This window comes from Diabrotica virgifera, chromosome 10 (genome assembly GCF_917563875.1).
Source record: "Diabrotica virgifera virgifera chromosome 10, PGI_DIABVI_V3a".
NCBI classification, from domain to species: domain Eukaryota; kingdom Metazoa; phylum Arthropoda; class Insecta; order Coleoptera; family Chrysomelidae; genus Diabrotica; species Diabrotica virgifera.
The window spans coordinates 103,848,691-103,872,289 of NC_065452.1; the positions used below are offsets into that span (position 1 = coordinate 103,848,691).

The 23,599-nt window shown below is 33.2% G+C and overlaps 2 protein-coding genes across 5 annotated transcripts in view; one reads left to right on the forward strand and one right to left on the reverse strand.

Annotated features, from left to right (window-relative positions):
- The window catches only part of LOC126893430 (proclotting enzyme), an 80,916-nt gene extending 73,489 nt beyond the window's left edge, over nt 1-7,427 (forward strand). Inside the window, exon 6 of the mRNA XM_050663620.1 lies at nt 7,095-7,427. Coding sequence (XP_050519577.1) covers nt 7,095-7,253 — 159 coding nt within the window. The 3' untranslated portion in view covers nt 7,254-7,427. The remainder of the gene's footprint in view (nt 1-7,094) is intronic.
- Nucleotides 7,251-23,599, reverse strand: part of LOC126893429 (laminin subunit beta-1) — a 252,134-nt gene continuing 235,785 nt past the window's right edge. For all 4 annotated transcript variants that reach the window (XM_050663615.1, XM_050663619.1, XM_050663617.1 and 1 more), the window contains 4 exons: nt 18,758-18,940; nt 17,684-17,847; nt 13,882-14,023; nt 7,251-12,338 (listed from right to left, as the gene is read on the reverse strand). In XM_050663615.1, coding sequence (XP_050519572.1) covers nt 11,874-12,338; nt 13,882-14,023; nt 17,684-17,847; nt 18,758-18,940 — 954 coding nt within the window. In that variant the 3' untranslated portion in view covers nt 7,251-11,873. The remainder of the gene's footprint in view (nt 12,339-13,881; nt 14,024-17,683; nt 17,848-18,757; nt 18,941-23,599) is intronic.

The window sequence follows — 23,599 nt, forward strand, 5'->3', positions numbered from 1 at the left end:
AACCGGACTCACAGCCAGTTTTTCATAACAAGGTTCCCACTCACCCCCACCTCTTATTTCCAAAGGTAGACCTAAACTTGTCAAATCAAATATGCGTAGAATTTTATGAAGAATACGACGATCGGATTTCCAGTGCCCCTTCATTAGGAAAATTTTGTAAAATTTAGATTTTTTAATTTTTGATATTCAATTACGCCCTCTAGCGGTGGTCCCACAATTATGAAAATAATTTCCAGGCTTTTCCTGAGGCAACTTTTGTTATAAAATTTTTTATTTCAAAGCTCTACTATAAACGGTTCCTGAGATATGGCCGAGAGCCATTCTTATTGGGACACCCGGTACTTTATTTAAAATTAAAATTTTTCATTATTATCCACAATGAACACTCAGGATGTGACGTCACTAACTGTCACTTTCAGTTTGCTCAAACCAGTTTGATCAAATTATTTGATGGTGGGACGCGGTCTTGAAGGTCTTCTCTGGTGTATTCTTGGTCGCTGAATCGAATGCGACTAGCCGCGATTAATCAAAATAAGTTCTTATTTTGTTAATAACAAAAAAATTGTTTATTTGCCGAAAAGCTCGAAATTCGTTATCTACAGCAAGTTTGTAGTCTTTTTCATAGTATTTTTATACGCAAAATCGATTTTCACTAGTCGTGATAGCTTAAACCACGTTCCGACTTTGTTATTAATAAATTATTGCAAAAATAATGGTTTATAGTACGTTTACTCACGGTTTTTGCTCTAAATTAAAAAAAACCACCTGGAATAACATGAAATTTGGCATGCACGTAGGTAACATGTCAAACAAAACAAGTGATATTGTGCCGATGTGTGCTTTTACCCTGGGGGTGAGTTTCACCCCGTTTCGGGGGGAGGGGGACTTAATTCTAAGCAACTTTTGTTCTATACAAATTTTTCACTAAGTCAATACTTTTCGAGCTATTTGTGAGTGAATATGTTAATTTTTCAACAAAAAAACAAAAATAACTCGAAAAGTATTGACTTGGTGAAAAAACTGTATAGAACAAAAGTTGCTTAGAATCAACCAGTTTATCCACTTCCGGTCTTACTTTCAAGGTTTCTTTTTTCACCCCCCGAAAAGGGGTAAAACTCACCTCCAGTGTAAAAGCAGACATCGGCACAATATCACTTGTTTTGTTTGACATATTAGCTACGTGTATGCCAAATTTCATGTCAATCCGAGTGGTTTTTTAAAATCTAGAGCAAAAAACGTGAGTGAACGTACTATAAACCGTTATTTTTGCAATAATTTATTAATAACAAAGTCGGGTTTAAGCTATCACGACTAGTGGCAATCGATTTAGCGTATAAAAATACTATGAAAAAGACTACAAACTTGCTGTAAATAGCGCATTTCGAGCTTTTCGGCGAATAAACAATTATTTTGTTATTAACAAAATAAGAACATATTTTGAGTAATCGCGACTAGTAGCATTTGATTCAGCGACTAAAAATACACCAGAGAAGACCTTAACACTATCAATTTATTTACAGGGCTTCTAATAATTCCTGAAAAACACCCAATTTTACCATAATTTGTTAATAACAATTAAACGCACCACATTTGGGCTTCCAGACCACTTCCATTGGATTCAGCGACCCAAAAAACCTATAATTCCACCATCAAATCGCGGCGACCTAAAAGTGCCCACGGGACCCCCTATGTTGCGACTAGACTAACAGGAGTTTGGTTTATGTAGAGTTGACCTTCTGTTATCTTTTTCTTGCTAATGATCATAAGCTTTGTCTTCTTTACGTTTATATTGAGTCCATATTGTTGACTGTAATACGAGCTTTTGTTCATGAGGACTTATGTATAGGTCTTCTAGGTTGTCCGCAAATACTATGGTGTCATCTGCATACCTGATATTATTTAGTCGGTTACCCGTTTAGTAGAATACCTTTTTCAGTTTCGAGCAAAGCTTCGATAAATATTCTTTCAGAGTAGAGATTGAAAATTAGAGGGGACAAAATGCAGCCATGCCTCAGTCCACGCATGATTTTCACATATTCGGTGTGTTCACCTTCAACTCTGAGGTTTGCAGTCTGATTCCAATAAAGGTTTCGAATTTGCATCATCCTGGCGCGCTGTACTCGATCAAACGCTTTCTCGTAATCAACCAGACATGCGTATACGTAGCAATTGACGTCTCTGGAATAAGACATATTGAAAACAAAGCCTCTCTCGTGCCAACAGCATTTATGAACTCGAACTGGTTGGGCGAAATTTGACTTTCACATAGCTTGTAAATTCTAGTATGGATTATCTTTAGGAACAATTTTAGGAGATGACTACGAGGCTTATCGTACGCGCGGTATTCTTCGCATTTTTTGGCTCGTGTTTTTTTGAAGTTATACTTCTTTAGGCGCGATTGGGAGTGAATTTTTAATATTCTGCGCGCATGCGCACACAGTCAGTATGGAGTTCGTTGCTAAATGTTTTAAGTTATGTAAGTATTAGTCCAAAAAAGGTGTGGAAAGAATATATTAGTGTTTTTAGTAAATTCATATATTTATTATAATTTTTGTATCTTTGTATTTGTCTACCTCGGGAATAAGATAATAAGTAATATTTAAAGTGTTTTTATATTTCACTTGGTCTATTTGACACTATGTCTGAGAAATCTTGTAGTCCGCACCCGAACAAACAAAAGGAGTATAGCTTAGTGATAGAGCATTTGACTGGAGATCAAGAGGTCCCCGGTTCGAATCCGGGTGTTTTCTATTTTTTTTTTTTTTAATTTTTGGTATTGTTTTAATAAAAATTTTTGGAAAGTAGTAAGTAAAAATTAGTTTAATCTTTAAATACAAATAACCTGTTAAAAGTATATTTATTTCGTTGAAATCATATAATAGAAGTATAACTTTCAAATAGAAGTATTTTTTTTCAGCTACTGGCAAGTCAATCGCCACGTATTTCGTAGCTCCGAACAAATCGTTTGATTTTGTATAATATACTAATTATTAATTCATTAGACATAAACTATCCTATTAAGTGCAATAAACTCTACAAAAAGTGCTAATTAGTTAGTGTAAAATTTGCAATCTAAAGTGCCTTTTGGAACAGTTTTTGTGAGTACATTTTATCATATTCGTAAACCTTATCAGCATATTCACAGTAAAAACTTTACAATGCCTACGTCACCTAATTGTGGGAATTGTTTAAAACCGATACCTGCCAACGATCGAAAACTTCAGTGCGATGGATGTAAACGACAAATTCACATGGGCTGCACAGAGGTTTCACTTGACGATCGGGTAACCAGACAGAAAGTTCGTGGTATTTGTATTCTGTGCAACTCTTGTAACACAAACGTTGCTAACATTTCTCAAATTAAGGATCTTTTATCTGATCTCAAATTAGATATTAACAGTAAAATGGATGCATTTGATAATAAACTGGCCGAATTAAATGAAAAATTAAAGCAGATTGACTCTCTTATTTGCGGATAATATAGCTAACGAAGCTGTTGATCGTATTACAAGAGCCAAAAATGTGTTAATCAGAGGCGTCCCCGAAGTGGGTTCTACATCTCAGGCTAAAAAAGATCATGACAATAATGTTATTACATCGGTATTGAGTTCTGTTGGGTGTCAAGAAACTCCGCTGAGTTTTTACAGGGTTGGCAAACCTAATCAACGTTTCCCTCGTATGTTAAAAGTGGTTATGTCTTCCGACTATTTTGCTAAACAAATTCTACGCAACAAATCCAAGCTTCTAGAAGATAAAGACACTGAATCCTTCTCCATAATTGACGACAAAACTCCAATTCAACAACAACGTCTGAAAGACCTTCGAAGCGAACTGGAAACTAGAAAAAACAATGGTGAACGGGACTTGACAATTAAGTACATCCAAGGCATTCCTAAAATTACTACATTTCGCCATTGACCCAAACTCCTCTATATTCAACGATTGGCTACTTCTTTATACAAACATTGCTTCACTTAATGCTAAATTTACTGAATTTGTATGTAATATTCAATTAATAACACCTCATACCTAGTTACACTATTTATCGTAAAGACCGACAAAATCGCGTAGGAGGTGGGGTCTGTATTTATCTTTCGGAGTTAATTACTAATAACTTTTCTATTTGTGCTAAAGATATTCAGACTGCCGGATTAGATATTCTTCACCTGACTATCACCAGAAATTCATTTACCATGAATCTAATTTGCTTGTATCGTCCCCCTGATACCCAACCAGGAACTGATAATCTTTTTATTGAATTACTTGAGGAAATATCACTTCTTGACAATCTTGTTATCGTAGGTGACTTTAACTTTCCCGATATCTCATGGCCAGCTATTTCGTTATCTGACGGTGTTAGCTCTCATAATTTATTTAAAAATTTTATTATAAATTCCAACCTGTCGCAACTTATCACCAAACCTACTAGATTTAGACTTAATAATCAACCATCAACGGTCGACCTGGTAATTACAAACGAAGAACAATTAATTTCAACGATAGACATATCTTCTCCAATTGGAAAATCCGATCATGCAGTGATAACTTTCCACATTCAGTTTAACTTATCGAAAAGTCTTAACAAAATATATACAAAGACTATAACAGTTACAGATTTCTTTAAAGTTAATTCCGCTTTACATCAACTTAATTGGAATAACCTTTTTCATAACTTAATCGATCCCTCGTCAATGTGGGACACTTTTCTTGACACTACAACTAGAACTATTTCAGTTCATACAACTGAACGTCAGCTGTTTAGAAATTAATTAAAACCTTGGATCAACCTTGCCGCTACACGCTTAATTCGACATAAACGGAAGCTTTGGCAATCTTATAAACGCACAGGTTCCCTTGATGATTTTCTTGTTCACCGTAGATTTTCCAATAGAGTAAAACAATCTTTGCTAAACCTAAGGAAAGATTTTGAAGAATCTATCATTGCAAGTGATAATAGTAAGAAAATTTTCCGGTACATTCGCACATCTTTATCATCTAAAGTCTCCATACCATTGCTTCAAAAAGCCGACGGGTCTTTATGTTCTTCGAATAAAGAATCCTCTGATGCTTTATCGCTGTTTTTCACTCAGGTTTTTACAGATGAACCTAATGATGCCGTTCCTCAAATAATGTGTCCACGTTTGCATGCAACTCTTAATGACATCTCTTTCACACCGGAGGTAATTAAACAACATTTACGGAAACTACGCAACAATTTATCGCCTGGTTTGGACGGACTAACCTCCTTTTTCCTAAAACAATGCGCAGATTCTGTAGCAATCCCTCTATCCCTTATGATTAATACTTCCTTTAATCAGGGTTATCTCCCTTCATCGTGGAAATTGGCTTCGGTTACTCCTATTTTTAAGAAAGGCAATAAACTTGATTGCAATAATTATCGCCCAATCAGCCTAGTACCTATTGTCAGCAAGATCATGGAAGCCATTATTTCTGAAGCTATGTCTGAGTTTCTCCTTCACGAAAATGTGATTCCTCACCAACAACATGGTTTTATTAAAGGTCGTTCAGCAATCACGAATTTACTCCATTGTGTTAACGATTGGTCGTCATCTTTAAACGATCGGCATCCTGTTGACGTAGTCTACTTAGACTTCTCCAAAGCTTTCGACCGTGTTCCCAAGCGTCGACTACTAGCTAAATTGGATCACTTTGGTATCCGCGGAAAGTTAAACCTTTGGATTCAGAATTTCCTATCTGATTGGTATTTCCGAGTTCGTGTTGGGGAAGCATATTCATCAGATAAACCTGTCAAGAGCGGAGTTCCACAAGGATCGGTACTTGGACCACTTCTCTTCTGTGTCTATACAAGCGATCTTCCACTCATTATATCTAGTAAGGTTTCCATTTACGCTGATGATACCAAGTTGTACGTTAATCCTATTGTTAACCAACATGTTCTTCAACATGATCTCGATACAATATTGAAGTGGTCCTTGGAATGGTTACTTCCTCTTAACATTGAGAAATGCGTTGTACTACACATTGGCAAGAACAACCCGTCACTACCGTACTTTATAAATGGACATCCCTTAAGCTCGGTAACCTCCCACAACGACCTCGGAGTGATAATTAACAGTGACTTAAATTGGTCGGAGCATATTGTGTCGGTGTGTAAACGTGCAAACTCGAAACTATTTCTGATACGTAAGTGTTTTACACGTATTTCTTTAAATTCCATGTGCAGACTCTATTCAATATACGTCAGACCTACTCTTGAGTTTGCAGGACCGGTTTGGAATCCAGATCTCGCTCGTGACAAGGTATTAATCGAAAATGTGCAGCGTAAAGCTACAAGACTCGCATTCGGCCGCGTAAGACCTTGTTATGAAGATAGACTCACCATGGCTCATCTAACGACTTTCGACCGTCGACGTCTTCGAGGTGATCTAGTTTTGTGCTTCCGAATTCTGAAATACAACTTTGGAAACCTAAATACCATGTTTACCATAAACCGAGATGATAGATTAAGAGGCCACCAATACAAATTAAAGAAGGAGCAGGCAATAGCACGGTCCAGAGTAAACTTCTTGCCTAACAGGATATTTAATATTTGGAATAATTTAGATCGAGACACCATATCAGCAACTACAGTGAATACGTTTAAAAACAGACTGGATACGACAATATTTCATACATAAAAATTGCACGATGTTAAATTTTCTATGGATATTTTACTAATATCTCTTATTTTATGTAACTGTCAGTAGTTATTTTACATTGTTATTTTTCTTTGTTTTTGGGCATAATAGGAGCTCGCTCCTCTGCCCTTACTTGTTATGTAATAATAATAATAATAATAATAACTTCTTACGTGCGTACAAAGTACACACACATTATTTTTTTTGGAAGTGCAATACACTCAGACTTCAGCCATTCTGTTGGTATTTCTCCAGAGTTGTATATGCTGTTAAATATCTTTGTCATTATTGCTATTTATTCGTTGTCAATTAGTTTGAGTAGTTTTGCTTGTATATTATCGGAACCTGCTGCTTTGTCTGTGTTATTGCATAATTTTAAATAGATATTTAGTCTATTGTTAAATGTACGTATATGCTTATTTAATATTTTTGTAGGGTGATTCTGGAGGTCCATTGATGACTTCTTGGGATGCCAGGTGGATTCAAGTAGGAGTGGTCTCATTTGGTAACAAATGTGGGGAGCCAGGTTATCCAGGAGTCTACACCAGGGTAACAGAATACTTGGATTGGATTGAAGAAAATACACGAAAGTAGAAATACTTGACGGCTTTATTAATGTTATTTATGCTCATGTTACCAGTGATACAATTTTCGTGATTAAGTTAATTTTGTACTGTATATATATAAACATAAATTATTATTATTACTATCATAAGTCAGTAATATGTGATATACTTATGGAATTAAATACACATACATACTCCAATACTTAAACTTTTAATTAATTTATTAAAAAATCAATTTACAAGTGCTCGTAGTATATAAAAAGGAAAACAAACTAAAAATAAATTATTTATTATTTACAGAGATATAAATGTTAGTATGGACTATAGGATTAGTTTGCAATATGCAAAATCTATTTAAGATGTTAAATATTAATATTCCAGGAAAATAAGCAAAAATGACCTTGTTCGGAACTTTAAATAATTCAAGTATCTAACAACTTTTTTAGATATTGTAAACATATCGGAAGAAAACCTACCTGTTTCGTGCCAAGAGTTTTTAATCATTAACAATTTAGTGCAAAAAACGCGATTTTTTCTCCCATTAAAAGGCTAAATAGTTGACATAAAATTACAAAATTTGATTTTTTAGAACATTGAAAAGGCATCAAAATGGCGATTTATGAAAGTTAAAAAGTCAATTTGTTGCTTAGCAAACTGCAAAATAAGGTAAAATTTTAATTTGTTAATAACTAATAATAAAATGAATCTAGAACTTTGGTATTTCACCCAAAGTTGGGTAATGGGGTGCTTAACAAACCCTCAAAATTTCAGAACAATCCATCAATTAGTTTAAAAGTTATTCTATTTGTTTATCCCAGAGACCTTTTTGCAATAACATTAGTCAGAAAATAATGAAGATATCATAATTCTACGCATATCAAATGACAGTTTAAGAATTACACTATCAATATGTATCAAAAAAAGTAAAATTAAATCATTTTTATAACCAAAAATCGATTTGCGAAATTTCTGTCATTTTTAACTTATAAACAATAATTAGAATAATAACTTATAAGCTATTATTCGTAGACGAAATATTTTTTCGTATTTAAAAAGCTGACAATTTTACACGAATTTAAGCACAAAACAAAGTTATTCTAATAGGGAGGAGATTATCTTGAAGCCTTATCTGTGAATGCTAAAACTAAGGCTGAAATGAAAATTAGTAGGACTATGTAAGGGGGAACTAAAAATTCAAGCATTCAAAAATGTTAATGAACTTCAAATTACTTTAAGTTTCTTTATCTCGGGTTCTATCTAATTGATATATTTTGATCATTTTTAAATTCTTATGCACTTTTTGCCTACATTACAAATATGCAATGTTTTTTAATAATATTGATTTACAAACAATATAATTTGTTTAAACAGTTTTTTAAATTTGTGGAAAAATAATCAGCTTTTGGAATATGTCAACAGATTTATTCTACGGACAATATTTTTAAAGCTATTCTAAATGTTTATAAACTAAAAATGGCAATAATTTTGCATTAGTATTTTCGACTATAAATTATTTTTTTATTTTTTTTAATATATAATATTTTTTTTATATCGATAGTACAAGTCTTCTACTTTCATTGGGCATTCACAGAATTTCCATATCTTTATTCTTTTCTGTCTTATGTTATTGCAAAAAAAGGTATCTGGTATAAACAAAATGAAAATTGTTAAACTAATTGATGGACCGGTCTCAAATTTTAAGGGTTTGTTAAGTACCCCAATACCCAACTTTGGGTAAAATACAAAAGTTCTAGGTTAATTTTTTATTAACATATAAGGATTTTGTTTTATTTTGCAGTTTGCGAAGCAACGAATTGACTTTTTAACTTTCAAAAATCGCCATTTTGAAGCTTTTTCAATGTTATAAAAAATTAAATCTTGTAACTTTATGTCAACTATTTAATTTTTATTGTGGTGCAAAAAAAACAAAAAAAAATGGGTTTTTTGCAACAAATTGTTAATAATTAAAAAACGGCTCCGAATTGTTCGCAGGAAACAAGTAAGTTTTCTTTCTATAAATCTATATTTAAAAAATTTGTCTGATACCTGGATTATTCAAAGTCCGAGAAAATCCTAGTTCCCTGGACTATAAGTATATAAATGTACCATAAAATGTACTAAAAATAAATGGCAATCATAAATTACATTACTGTTTCCACACTAAACATATAAACTGAAATTTTAATAAAATTCACCCAAGACAATTTGAAAAGTATTTATTAATCTAACGTTAATAAAATGATTCGAGATATATATGTTTGATGCAATTCAGACCATATATCCTTACAAATATATTTACAAACTGTTATTTTCTGGTCAGCAAAATATTTTCTGTTTGTTTTTAAATAACATTAAATTTATATAAATGATGGTTCCATGACATCTCGTACAGTTCGTAACCCCAGAAATGGTCACAGACAATTCGTAACGGCAACACTTAGTAACGGCGACAGTTCGTAACTATACATATTCGTAACGGAATAATTCGTAACGCCAACACTTAATTATTTTAACAAATTCAGTATTACTAAATTTATACATTAAAGCAGGTGATACTTCATATAATTCCGGTAGATGGTTATGGTATATTGAAATAAGTGCTTCTAAACATTTAACAGGCCATTTTCGTACTTCCCAGCTGATGTGACAGTCATCGCATCTTCTAATTTCATTTTCATCATAGTTGGCACCATGCTTGATGTATTTCAAGCAAAGACCTCTTATCTACAATATCTTTTTAAAAGTTATATATTATCCACTCAAAAAAATCCAACCTGACATTTGGCAATATTCACTGGATGTTTTTAAAATGTCACTAAATGTCACCACCATGTTTTGTGAAACATATAAAATGCATCAAAATCGCGTAATGAGTCCGAAAACCGGGCTAGTTGCAAAACAGGCAATGATGTCACGCAAAATATAGTCAACACGAAACTACAGCCGCATCATATTCTAGTCCAATCAGAGAGTGCAGCAAGCACCTCTACCGGTTTCGAAACTTATTAGTTTCTCATCAGGAGGCACATATGCTGCTCTCTCTGATCCAACCAAAACAAACCCCGGCGTGCAGTCACGGATTGCAACGAACGAAACGGCATAGATGCCCTAACGGCAACTGCTAGCAAAAGACTAAGTTTTTAATCTAACAGCACATAAAATAACACCAAAAATATTACTCTACATCCCACCAGATTGAAAACAATGGGAACGTTCTCTGGTTACACCTCCGAGGCTTCTAAAATTTGCAAGCAATACGGATGCTGAGACTAAAGAAGATGAGGGAATTTTACAAATTAATCACGTCCCAAATGGGACGTGAATTATAAATTGTAAAATTCAGTCATCTTCTTTAGTCTCAGCATCCGTTATGACTTGCAAATTTTAGAAGCCTCGGAGGTATAACCAGAGAAGATTCCCATTGTTTTCAATCTGGTGAGATGTAGAGTAATATTTTTGGTGTTATTTTATGTGCTATTAGATTGAAAACTTAGTATTTAGCCAAGGAGGTATTTACAAAATTAAAACCCATCCAGAAGGAGCATTTAAAATGAAAGAGAGCCAAAGAGAGGAAGACACAGACCACTATAAACAAACTAAACTAGACAACAAAGAGCTCTAAGGAAAATTCAAACTGGAACATAATGCTAATGGAAAAGGAAATGAAATTTCATAGACGACCTACGAGATCGAATAAAAAAATTGAGACTGTGAAAGACAGACAGAAGAAAATTTTCACAGAAAATCAAGATATCAAAAAGCGAAAGAGCTTTATGCAAACTAAAAATTCGTATGATTACAGGACAATTGAACAAAGTCCTAGAAAAATATATAGAGACAAGAAAAATCCTGAGGACAGAAAGACCAAAGTGGTGATCTGGGGGTTATCAGTGACTTCAAAAACATATGGTACATATCTTCTAGACCTGTACAAGCTGGTACATGGTTCTAGAATCCCAGAATGATAGTAAATTGAAGATGTACAATAATAAGCCAACTTGTTGTAGTCGGCTTCCATGAAAAAAAGTCAGCCAATACAGACACAGAGGAAATAAAAGATGAATTATAATAGAAACACGACATGAAACAATTGATGTAACCAATATGGAAACAAGGAGAGCCACAAAGAAATTTCTACCAATCTTCATTGTAGAAATAGAAAAAGAAAGAACCAAGATGTGTAACGTAAATAATTGTTACTTAAAAGTGACTGGAAAAAACCTGAAAGGAATAGAGGTCAACTCAGCATTACTGAATTTATACAATTTAAACATTAAAGCAGCGATACTTCATGTAATTTCGGTAGGTGGTCATGGTATGTTGAAATAAGTGCTTCTAAACATTTCACAGCCCACCTTCGTACTTTCCAGCTGATGTGATAGTCATCACGTCTTCTAATCCCATCTTCATCATAGTTGGCACCATGTTTCACGTATTTCAAACAAAGACCTATCTGTAGTATATTTTTAAATTAAAGTGAAATATTATACAAATTATTACGAATTATGCCGTTACAAATTGTGCTAGTTACAAATTGTGGCCGTTACGAATTGACGGCGTTAATAAGTTACGAATTGTCCGTTACCGTTTGTGGGGTTACGAACTGTCGCGTTACGAGATATCTTGTCACGATAAATGGTATTTAGGTTTAGTTGCAGTTTTTATAATACTGCATTTTTCCTTCTAGTCTGGAAGTATAATCGTTCATTTTCTTGATTAAACCTTGCAACGTGTCTTCTAACGTTTTTAATTCCAGCAATTGTCCACTGTCTTCCAACTTTTGTATGTCTTCTTGTGTTTTAGTAACTTTGGCGACCAAATTGATAGACTTTTTGAATAGATCACTAGCTCGTTCTTTCGTCGCTTTTACGTTATTTAACTTTTGGTCTAATTCATTTGTAGCCTTATTGTATTTTTCTTGCAGGACAGCAGATTCTTCCCTAGTTTTTTGTGCATTTTGCTTAATGTTTACAGATTCCTCGATAACTCTATTGGCGAATATTCCATTATCGGTAATATTTCTTTGTAAGTCTGTCAATTTATTCTTGAGTCCACGGATATCCGTATCTATGTGAGTTGTCAGATCTTGTGCTGATTCAGTTTTATTACCGATCTAAAACAAAAAAAAATTAGACTATTAAAAATGGATCAAACTGTTAGGAATAGAAAAACTGAGATAGAGAATGTTTTCCATTATTTTTTAATGTAAACATCATGTACTTTTAATAAATGAATATTTATGAAATTTATCAAAATAATAATAATAATATCTATGTTCCAACTTTTTCACTATTATCAATGCTGATTGAATCCGAAATGACTAGTAAAACAAACAATACAAAATATATAATACAGAATTATGCCAATTAAAGCTAACGTAGTATCAGTTCTTCTTCCTCTTAGTTCAGACGATACTCGTTAAGCTCTGGCATTTGTTCGTACGGCCTTGGTACCATACCTTGTTTTTCCATTAAACTCTAAAGTCCTGGGCCCCTACGAAGGCCAACAGTTTTCTTATTGGTAGTTTTAAGATCTCTCCGGTTCAATCGTCAGTTAAACAGTGAATTACTGCCTCACATAATTTACCAGATTGCAATGGATAGAATGTGTAAGGCAGTCTCTTCTTCCATTTAGCATTTTCTCTACACCATGGTTCATTCACCTTACCTAGTTGTTATAGGTGTTTTCTTAAATGACAATGCCAGTAACTGTTTCGATGGCAGTTATAATCTAATCTGTCTTTTAATGAGGTTCATCAAATTCTCCGAGAGTTTTTTATCAATATTCTTGTTTATCTTCTTAGTCTGGATTTGCCCTTGAGTGGCTCTCCATTTTTTTGATGATTTCTTATCAGCCACTTCTGAACCTCGTATTTTGTAGCATCTTTAGTAAGGCCACAGAATGGTTCTGGGCCTACAAAGGTTTCTCTTGAGTTTTGTGTTACCAACAATATTTGTACAGACAGCCGCTTGTCCACTTGTATAAAAATGTTGGTTCATCAGTGGAGACCACCAAAGCAAAAATCTCAGCCTGGAACACAGTTGTATATTGACTTAGGCTCTAAGATTTATTATAATTACATAATTCAAAATGTTTTGTCAAAAACTCCTGGTCCAGTACCATGGGCAGTTTTAGATCCATCAGTGAACAATAATATTAAGTACCCATTAATATTTGGGACTTTTTGTTGTCTAGATGGTATAATTGTGTTGATCTTCTTAGTAAAGATTAGCTCAGGAATTAGCACAATTAGAATAAAACAGGAGAGGATGGGCTGATCCAGCCAATAAGCCATCTTTCACTTTTGGCTAAGAAACGCAAGAGTGCCCAATACTCCATAAGGAGGAAATACTGTAGAGACAATATAGATACATACATACATACAATACTGTACATACAATACAAGTACATTAGTAAATACATACAATAAATAATTAACATATAGTAGAAAGAAAAACCATAGAAAAAATTGAACAACTTGTTAACAATAGACAAAAATAAAAAAATAAAAGTAAAGGAAATCGAAGTGCAATCTGACTTTTAAAATTATTAGGGATGAGAGGAATACAAATAAAGTAACAGTGAATTTGAAAAAGATTGCAATAATAATTAAATGTGTATATATGCATTAAATAAATAACAGCAATAATATTTACCATGTATAGTATATCTTCAACTACTCTATAGTCATTCCAGGCTTTATCAATGGCACTTTCAGCCTCCTTTTGTGCATCCTGCGTTTTATTTAATACATCATTAACATCTTCTGCTTCTTTGAGTAATTTCGTGGCATTCGTCCTAAAAGAGTATTTAAAGTTTTAATAAAATTAAAATTATTATAATTAGAAATATATGCTTTATTGTCAGTGAAAATTGTACAATTTTATGGACAAAGCAAGTCAGAAAATGGCGACATTGAAATGCGACTGTGCGAGCCTTGTGGATTTTAGTTGAACTAACGAAATGATGTCATAAAATAGCGACTATCGAAATTAATAGCGGCAGCGACTCCAAAAAAGTGGTGGATATTATAATTTCGAGTCGAAATTATTGTGACACGGACATGAATGAATGGCCGAAAGCGAGGTTAGGTTTAGTTTAGGGGAGTGTTTTGTTTGTTTCTTACAAGGAAAACTAAAGCAAAAGGTATTAATATGGCTGGGTTTTTATGGAAATTTGTTGGTTTTGGAGGAATTAGATAGAATAGTATTAAATTAGAAATATAATAAATATAATAATTGGGAATTTTCACAATGTGAATTATCAACTCAATGAAAGATGTAAGGTAATAATCTGGGAAAATTAGTATAAAACAAGGAAAATTATGTACCAGCTATTTTATTGCCGCTATTATTTTATTTATTAAAGCCCTAGGCCTCCAAGGCCTGTAGAGCATGTTAAATAAAAATAAATATTTTATTGCCGGACATACTGAAATCAAATGTTACGATTTCATATATTAGTAATATAGCTAGGCAAAGTCCGCAGAAAGTGTGCTATTTGGTTTATAAACAAATTAGCGCTCCGAAATCTTTTTTTTTTTAATTATTGCTCTGTACTCAGAAGATTTTAAGGTTAAACCAAAACACTCACATAAAAATTCACTGTAATTTAATTCTGCACATAGATATTTTTTTCCGATTTCGGTCGGCGGAAATTTTCCTCGGAAAATTCGAGGTTTCCAAACAAAATCTTTAATTTTCAACTAAAATTTTAGGGCAGTAATTATTTATCAATAATTAGATAACTTGGTGACATAAATCTTTTTTGTTATGAGTGTCTTGAAGATATGAAAATTTGTCTGTACAAAGAGGACCGGCATAAAAAGGTAATGGTTCAAAGATTGAAATCCTGTTGTTTATAACTCTGTCGCAAATGCCGGTCAAATTTGACCGATTATACTTGGAACCACTCCTCGCAATTCAATTTTTTTTCTTCGAAAAGGACACAGAAGCCGTGCCCTTTTCAACAGCGTTAAATTAATTTAATATAATATTTTCTGAGGGGTTCTATTTGTTTATAGCCAAAAAATTGTTTCTTTATAACATTCCTGAGATCGCTCAAATAGTCCAATTTCAATTCTGTAAAGTACGTTGAATAGGTATAGTGCTTTTTTATACGAAAATCATAGTTATTCTGGTGTATCATAATCTTTCTGGTTATTATTTCGACCGAAATTTTTTAATTAACATTTTAATTATTGCTAAACTATTGGTTAGATTGTCGTCGGCCTCCTGATATACAGAGTGGGGCTAAATAATGGAATAAAATCATTTTCTCTAAAATGGACGATTTTAGAGAAAAATCCCGAAACAGGTCGATTTTTATTTTTACATTAAATTTTTTTGGCATATATGTATTTCAAACTAGTGACGTCATCCATCCGAGCGTGATGACGCAATCGATTATTTTTTAAATAGGAATAGGGGTCATGTGGTAGCTCATTTAAAAAGGCGTCCAATTCTCTATTCAGTATTATAAACATTAATCATTATTTATACTGGGTGGCCAAAAAAAAAAATTTTGAATTAAATTAATTGACGCATAAAGAAGAATGTATGTAATTTGTTTAACGCAAAATACATTCTATTGCAGTCAGAAAATAGAAAAAAATGTTTATTTGGTAAATAAACATTGCTTTTACCTTAAATTAAATGTTCAAACTGCCAATAGGTAGGAGGGAGGCTGTTTGTGATTTAATTTAAGCGAAAAGAAATGTTTATTTGTGAAATAAACCTTTTTCTATTTTCTGACAGCAGTATCATGTATTTTGAGTTAAATAAATTACATACATTCTTATTTTTGCGCCAATTAATTTAATTCAAAAATTATTTTTTGGCAACCCTGTATAAACAATGATATTAATGTTTATATTAATGAATAGAGAATTGAACGCCCTTTCTAATGACCTACATACGACCCCTATTCCCATTAAAAAAATTATCGATTACGTCATCACGCTCAGATGGATGACTTAACTAGTATGAAATATATGCCAAAAAATTGTAATTTAAAAATAAAAATCGACTTGTTTCGGGATTTTGCTCCAAAATCGTCCATTTTAGAGAAAAAGAATTTATTCCATAATTTAGCCCCTCTCTGTATAATCTACTATAAAAAATCTTTCATGTCAATTTATTTAATTATTGATAAATAATTACTTCCCTAAAATTTTAATTGAAAATTGCAGATTTTTGTGGGAAAACTCGGATTTTTCGAGTAAAATTTTTGTTGAAAGAAATCGGAAAAAAAAATAACTTTGTGCAGAACTAAATTACGGTGAATTTTTTATATTATTGAATATTTTGGCTTAAAGGAAAAATCTTAGGAGTTACAAAGGACTAATTGAAAAAAAAATAGAAGATTTAGGAGTGCTAATTTGTTTATAAATAAAATAACACACTTTCTGCGGACTTGTCATACCCCATATTATTAATATATGCAATCTTAAGATTCGATTTTAGCAATAAAATAGCTGGTAAATAACTTTTCCCAAAAATTGCATTTTTCGATAATTTTTTCAAACTATCAACAAGTGTTGTGGTGGTTGCGTAGCCAATAAATCCAATAAACTGGAGCGCCAACCCAAATTCTGAGCAGTGTCAAAATGATAACGTTAATATCCCCAGTATAATATATATAATATCGTATGGCATTTTTGCCGGGGAGATCCTTTCGGATAGTTCCAGCGCCAATTACATCTTTAACCCTGTTTCAAGTAACTAATGTCGATGTACACTAGCCCAGGGGGACCGACGGCTTAACGTACTCTCCGAGGCACGGTGAGACGGCTCGTGTCATTATTGGAAATGAAAATGGTTTGTCTTTGGCAGGGATCGAACCCACGTCTACTGGCGTATGAGGCCAGCGTTTATGCCGTTACCCACGGCCGCTCACATATCCCCAGTTGTAACTAATATCGAAATGAATAAGAATCGCTATAAATTGCGACCATCATGGCGGTGTCAAAATTAAATTGCGACATCGAAATTAATTAGAATCAGGCCCCAGATACCGTATTGCTCTTTTTTTGAATTTAAAAATAACATCAAATTGAGCAGCTGTACTATAAATTCAAAAAGGAAGACCATATCAAAGATGAGACTCGAACAAAGAAAAATATGTTATTTTGGAAGATCCTAAATTGATTTCCTCAGCATAGAAAGCTGAGGGTAGCTTCTTACTTAACAAATCGATGTGAAGGGACTATTAAATAGTACTTAAGGACTTAAATTTTAAGGTTGCTGTCTCTAAAAAATCAGGAAATTTTACAGAATCAACGGTACTGACCTGGCTGTTATTAAAAAGCAATGAAGAGCTCCTTTCTAAGATAAAGTTACTGTCTTATACCCGTTAAAAGAGAGTAAATTAGAGTCGGACCAGGTTTTTATTTTAAGTAGATCAGAAGTTATAGTTGCATAAAGAGTTTAATGTTTATTTATTATGTATGAAACTTACTTTGCATATTTGGCATGTTCCTTTAATTCATTCACTTTAGCTAAATCTAATTTAGTGTCTTCAATGATATAATCAGTATTAGTTAAACGATCTATTGCATTCTTAATATTCTCAGCCAGTTCTCTAACTTCTTCTGGCGTTTTTTCTACATTTTTCTTTAATATCTATCGAAAACGAAAAATGTTAAATTTATGGTTAATATAAAGGAAGTAACAAAAAGGTAGGTTATAAATAAGGCAGGTCATAAATTAAATCACATACTTTGGGACCAAAAATAGTTCGATTGAACCTAACTTACCTTAGTACAAATGTGTACGTAAAAAAAGATACAGCCCTTTGAAGTTACAAAATGAAAATCGATTTTTTTCAATACATCGAAAATTATTAGAGATTTTTTTACTGAAAATGAACATGTGGCGTTCTCATGGCAGGAACGTTTAAAAAAAATAACAGTGAAATTTGTGCACCCCATAAAAATTTTATGAGGGTTTTGTTCCCTTAAACTCCGCCGAATATTTATTTGTGTACGTTCCAATTAAATTATTATTGTAGTACCATTAGTTAAACACAATATTTTTAAAACTTTTTGCCTCTTAGTACTTTTTCTATAAGCCAGTTTTTATCTAGAGATTTTGAACATTATTTTTATAATCCAGCACATATTTTTAAATGGTTAAGTAAGATTATAGAGACCTGGTAATAATATGAAAATAATATTCTACAATCTTAATCATTTAAAAATAAGTGTTGGGGGGGGGGGGGGGTTAAGGCAACAAATAAAATTTTTATGGGGTGCACAAATTTCACTGTTATTTTTTTAAGATACTTCTGCCAAAAAAATGCCACATGTTCATTTTCAATAAAAATATAATAGTTTTCAATATATGTATTAGAAAAAACGATTTTCATTTTTTAACTTCAAAAGGCTGTAACTTTTTTATGTGCACATTTGTACTGAGGTAAGTTAGGTTCAATCGAACTATTTTTGGTCCCTGAATATGTGATTTAACTTATGACCTGCCTTTTTGTTACACCCTGTATTTTATACACATTAGTATAAAAAAGAATGCTTACCTCTTCTGCTAACTTTTTAATATCTGCAGGTTTAGACTTATTTTGATTCATAAATTCCATCATTTCATTTCTCATATCACTCATTTCTTTCAAAGATTTATTGGCATTTGTAAGTTCGAGGAAAATTTTGTCCAAAGTATCCTTGGCCAAATTTCTGGTGTCGTTAGTATTTATTTGAGAAACCTATAACAGACAAATTTAATAATTGTATATGCTCTCTTAGAATAGTAATTGTTTATGTTGAAGTAAATGAGAGAAGTAAGGTGTAATAAAATTGCTATAGTTCTTGTAGACAAAGAAGAATGTAGGCTATTATGGCATAAGGGCATAGGCAGAGTTCAATTCACTTCAATTAGTAGTTTTGTAATGTAGTAAGTCAACTCATTTTAGACAATCAATGAATTGAACACGTAGATTCGTACCCTTACTTAGGAACAACAGTTAAGCATAGAAAAAGCAAGAGCGTCGTTCACTAGCATGAAGCAAATTTTCATCTCTAACAGCCCTCACCCTACCTCTCAAAATCCGACTTCTCAAATGTTATGTATTTCCGGTTTTGTTCAATGGAATGGAGAAGTGGATAGATAGATAGATTTTTTTTTATTAACATCCAAGTTTTTTTACAATCTGTTTTACAATGAAAACAATAAGTAAAATTGTTTGTCTTTACAATGGCAGAGAGATGTAAGGTCCAGTTACCAAAGCATCACGACACACACACACATTACCTTGTTTACCGGTGAGATGCGCACATACACTGATACGCGAGCACGAAAACTAACACTAAAACTGGCACAGAACACAATGGCTGGACGCTGTTGAAGGCGTAGCTTCCTCTGCTGTAGGCTCTGTCAGGATCGGTTAGGTAGGTCCAAGGGATCATATCGCTTCAATCTCTTCGCTTGTTGCTTGTTGAGAAGATTGTGTGCCAGGGTGTTTGGATGTACCCGCAACCTATTTTGATATTGTTCAGAAGATTTTTTGCACTCTTCGGAGACTGATAGTACCTGAAGATCTCTATGTATTGCGTCATTATGGATGTACCAAGGGGCATTAGCGATTGTTCTTAGAGTTTTGGATTGAAATCTTTGTATTTTCATAATATTAGATTTGCTAGCTGATCCCCAGAGCTGCGAACCATATGTCCAAATGGGTTTTATTATTGTTTTGTATATAAGCAGCTTGTTATCGATCGATAGGTGAGAGTTTTTTCCCAACATCCAGTAAAGTTTTCTGTATACAATTCCCAGTTGAAGTCTTTTCGTCCATATATGTTTGGTCCAAGTTAGTCGTTTGTCAAGGTGAATACCTAGATATTTTACGTCATCCTTTTGAGGTAAAGGATGTCCATCGAGATTAAGTATAGATAGATAGATAGATAGATAGATAGATAGATAGATGGATAGATAGATAGACATTTATTGTTTTTAAAAACTACAGTTTTATAACAATGAGTTTAGTTAGTATAGGTTATAACATCTAGTCTAGTACATAAGTAATAATAAATTTAACAAAAATTAAACGCTATCACTATCTGAAATGGAGAACTGAAATACGAAGATCTATTTCGAATAGAAAGTGACGGTACTACGACAGACGAAAACGACAAGAAGAGAAAAGGAGACTAAGAGGAAGAATTGCAACGGGCTTTCAACTAAAGTCGAAAACTAGGCAGACCTCTTACCTATAGAAGGGAGAAAATAGAGGAAAATATACAAAAAATGGGAATGGAAATTATGGCAGGAGGAAGTTTAAAGATCGAAGAACAATCAAGAGAACTCAGCGAGATTAGCAGACAACAGAAAGAATATAGAGAAAAAAGAAAAACATTAAGACAAAAGAATATAACATTAAGACAAGAAAACACAAAACTAAAACAGGCAGCTTTTCAGATAGAAGAACGGCTGGAAAGTTTGTAAAATGAAAAAAGGCGAAAAAATATACTTATACAGGGTTTGGGCATAGATACAAATGCCCCAGATATTCTAAAACATGCCATGAAAAATTGTATGCAGACGAAATTAGCAGTCGAGGTTCAAATGGAGAAGGCTCTGAAATTAGGAGAAGAAGTTTATCTGGTTGAGCTTGAAAAGAAAAAAGATAAGAAAAAAATCATGTGAAACAAAGCAAATTGAGAAATCGAGGGGTAGGTCTAGTTTATGCCAACGATGACCTATCAAAGAACGACAAAATTGTACATAAACATGCCAGACCAAAAGCGCAAGAACTAAGAAGGGAAGGGAGAAAGGTGAAAGTAGGGTATAAGAAAATATATGTCGATCATGAAATATGGCGCTGGGATGGCATGAACCAAACGTTGGTGGTAGAGACCAGAACACAAAACTAAGCACAAGCAGTGAAAGGGAACAAATGATGACGAACAATGCAAAGAACAGGATTACAAACTATGGAAATAAAACAAATCAAGACAGAAATAAGAAATAAAACACGAAAAAGGACAAGATACAGTTAACAAGAGAACTAATTTTGAATGATTGTTATTCAGGTACAGATGAGTTTGCGCCATATACAGCAGGCTTTGAAGTCTTGAGTCCCATTTCACGTCTAGGTGATTCCTGTTCCTCTCTACCACGTTTGGTTGTTCCTCTTGTAGTAATTCTAGGTATTTTGTTTATGTATCTAATCGTTAAGTTTTTCTCCCCATTATCTATACAACTTTGCAGCTCTATTCGTAATTGAGCCAGATATTTTGACTGGCAGGGTGTCAAATCTTGTTTTATACACTATCCCCTGTCGTACGCCTCTGGTAGTAGCTAGAAACGTTTATTTATCTTAATTTAGTAGAGTGTGCAGTACCTACACTTTCTGCCAAGTATGATAAGGATACGCCACCTAGTTTTAAAGTACTGGGTACAAATAATTTTTAAATTTTAATCATATGAATCATATTATAAATTAATCAAAATAATTGTGTCATTTCATATTTAACTTCAAATATCTCGAAAACTAATGACTTTATCGTTGCCAATGAAGAGTATATTATTTACGTAAAAAGTATTGGAGAATCTAAAAATGGCACTAAAATAGTAATTCCTCCAGTAGCGTAGAATTTGAGAAGGGTCAACTATTCACCATCCCCTGTCGTACGCCTCTGGTAGTAGCTAGAAACGTTTGTTTATCACAATTTAGTAGGGTGTCTAGTATTCGCACTTTCTGCCAAGTATGAAACGGATATCTCGAATAGTTTTAAAATGCTGAGCAAAAATAATTTTTAATATTTTAGATAAAACACCCTGTAACTCAATAAGGAACCACATTTTATTTAAGTGTTTTAGGTTAAATCTTCGTATTTTGTGCTAAGGTTTCTCCTGTTACTATATGGACAATTATTAATTAAACACCCTGTATATATATTTGAGCTTTCCCATATAGCACACAACGTCCGATGGACGTCCATATAACGTACATTTAAAGTCCAAACGTCAATGGACCAAAACTGGACGTACTATGTACGTCCATTGCGCGACGTCCATTGGACGTTTGATTTCAACGTACATTGGACATCCATTTGTGGTCCATGGAGATTTTACACAAAATGCGACTATTATTATGAGTAATTATATATAGCTTCTTGTTTTAATCAAAGCAATATTATTAATAAAATACAAGAAGCTTCTAATAAATGTAGTCACATATTTTTTCATAATCGAATTAAAACACTGAACCACTAAAATTATTTTAATTAAACCTATATAATATTAGATGATGATAAAACGATGGTAAACTTTTTCAATAACGGAGCTACATCGCGCATCGGTAATTATAGAACTTACAATAATTAGACACTACCAATTTAAATCTTAAATGTGCATTTTGTAACTCTTAAATTTCCCGCCAAACTAAATGAGAATCTTCTTGACAACGTTGTCGCTGTTCACGCTATCGGTCGTAAAAGGTAGTACTAGGCAGGTACTTTTAGGGGATTATCGCTGTTAATTGTTGTGGAATACTGAAGGAGGATTTATTTATGATAATTCACAGAATGGCAAACCCGCTTGCAATATACAACCGTACTGACTCTCAAGTTCTAAGAAATAATGTTTGGAAGGAACAGAACAGAAATAAACCTCTTTTAATGTGCATGCATCATAGGGCGCCATTATCTGAATTTTGTCTTTATTAAGTTATTACATACAATATAATAAATAACATCCTGTGATATCTTTGTGTTTGCTGTTTATCGTGCAAAAGCAGTCGTGCATTAATGAAGTTCCTATACTAAAGTATACATAATAAAGTTATAATAAAGAGAAATAAAAAAGGTATTTTGTGTAACATTTTAAAGTATAAGTTTAGTATTATAGGAACTATTTCCTATACCTAAAGGCTTTTTGCTATGTATGTATTCAAAAAATTATGGACACTAGATTGCTTTCTGAAAAGTGCTCTACAAAAATGTCCATAAGACGTACATTGAATGTACATAAAATGTACACTGGAAGCTTCAACAACGTACACTGTACGTTTGTAGCGGAGGTTCTATGGACGTCCAATTTTGTGAACTCTGGACGTTCGTTGGACGTCCATCGGATGTCCATTGTACCTTAGCGGGACGTCCATTGGACGTTCCAATGTACACAGATGTACGTCCATTGGATGTCCATAAAACGTACTTGTGCTATCTGGGTTGATTTAGTTTAGATTTATTTTTAAGAACAAAAAGGACATCTTCACTGGACATCATAGTGATTTTCAGCGGCCTTGGTTTCATATCTTGGCGAGGGTAGCCAAGCCGGCATTGTTGTGCATTAACTTCATCGGATTCTGTATTATTTTCTGGAACACCCATTAGCATAACATTTTTTTCCTGTGTTTTCTATC